Source organism: Bos grunniens, chromosome 15 (assembly GCF_055505025.1).
Source record: "Bos grunniens cultivar Pamir isolate PY7600 chromosome 15, Bosgru_T2T1.0, whole genome shotgun sequence".
NCBI lineage: Eukaryota > Metazoa > Chordata > Mammalia > Artiodactyla > Bovidae > Bos > Bos grunniens.
The window spans coordinates 15876041-15877647 of NC_141179.1; the positions used below are offsets into that span (position 1 = coordinate 15876041).

The following is a 1607-nucleotide window of genomic DNA, read 5'->3' on the forward strand; positions in this document are numbered from 1 at the left end:
GGCTTACCTGCGGCTCCACCAGCCCGCGCGGCTCCGCGCCCAGGGGCGCCGGGCGCGCGGCGCGGAACGCCGAGTACACCGGGATGCGGTGCTGGGTGCTGTACAGGGTGGCGAAGCGCTCGGCGCCCTCGGAACGCTGACAGATCCTCACGTGGGCAGCGGCCGCCGGCCCCGCAGGCGGGGTCCCTGCGTAGAAGAAGCGGTCGCACTCGCCGAAGCCGGCCTCTTCCTGGCGCACCAGCCGGCCCTCCAGCAGCCCGGCCAGGGCGAGGAGGCCGCCCAGCGCCAGGCAGCGCTCGGGGCCCATGGCGCGTCTGCGGGCCGGGCGGGCGGAGCGCGAGGCCGCACAGCTTCGCAGCCGGGAAGTCGGAAGCCGGGCGCGGCGCGGGTGGAGCGAGCTCGGCCGACCGGGGTGGGCGGCCCCGGCGGCGGGGGCGGGCCCGCGTCCCGAGGCCGCGCCCCCCTCGTGCCCGCCTCTCCGAAGACGCCGGCTCCAGCCCGCCTCGGGCTGGGCGCGCGGGTGCGGGGATGCCAGCCCTGTTCCCCCGGGGCGGCCCCGCACCTGGCACCGCCTGGACTCTGCCGTCCGAGTTCACAGGCTCCGGGACGCGCGCTGCCCCGGCGGAAAGGGCTGAACCAGGTCGGCTTCATCCGGGGAAGCGGGGACCGTCCCCGGGGCGCGAGCCTGGAAGCCTCCGGAGACAGCGCGCCCCAGGGATCCTCAAGGATGCCAAGAGGCGGCGTGAGATGCCCACAGCAACTGTGGCTCTTCGGGGCGAATGGGCAGAGAGCCCCCCGGTGAAATCCGATGCAAATCAGTCTCCCGCCTTCCCAGTGGAAGTCTTCCCATCCGCCCGCACATGGACATAACTCAGAGATGAAGTTTTAGCAGGTCAGAAGCGGGGATACCCAAGTTAAGGAATCCTGTTGTAGGAAATTCCTAACCTAGGTAGACAGTTCAGCTCTGTGGTTTACTTGGAATCAAAACCAAAACCAAGAAAGGAACAAGACCGGCTGATTTCACCGGTTGGTAGGTCGGTTGGTTCATTATTCTCTTTTGAGTGTCTATGTGCTAAGCTGGGTTCGGTGACAGCGTACAATGGTAAACAAGAATAGGATCCCTGCGGTCCGGATGACGAAACCTAGTGGGAAAGCTTGTCGTTAATCAAAGAAGCAGTCTATTAAAGGAATAATGAAACACAGAGCGTGGAGCTGTGAGAAACTGCCCCTCTGGGAGTGAGGGTGTGTTTGCCTGAAGAGTGTTGTCTGAAGTGAGATCAAGAGCATGTTCAGTTCAGTTCAGTTCAGTCGCTCAGTCGTGTCCGACTCTTTGCGACCCCATGAATCCCAGCACGCCAGGCCTCCCTGTCCATCACCAACTCCCGGAGTTCACTGAGACTCACGTCCATCGAGTCAGTGATGCCATCCAACCATCTCATCCTTTGTGGTCCCCTTCTCCTCCTGCCCCCAATCCCTCCCAGCATCAGAGTCTTTTCCAATGAGTCAACTCTTCACATGAGGTGGCCAAATTACTGGAGTTTCAGCTTTAGCATCATTCCTTCCAAAGAAATCCCAGGGCTGATCTCCTTCAGAATGGACTGGTTGGA

The 1607-nt window shown here is 63.0% G+C and overlaps 1 protein-coding gene across 1 annotated transcript in view; it reads right to left on the reverse strand.

Annotated features, from left to right (window-relative positions):
• ENDOD1 (endonuclease domain containing 1) overlaps positions 1-368 on the reverse strand; it is a 35398-nt gene extending 35030 nt beyond the window's left edge. The window contains exon 1 of the mRNA XM_086338968.1: positions 8-368. Coding sequence (XP_086195094.1) covers positions 8-307 — 300 coding nt within the window. The 5' untranslated portion in view covers positions 308-368. The remainder of the gene's footprint in view (positions 1-7) is intronic.
• Between the last annotated feature and the right edge of the window lie 1239 nt (positions 369-1607).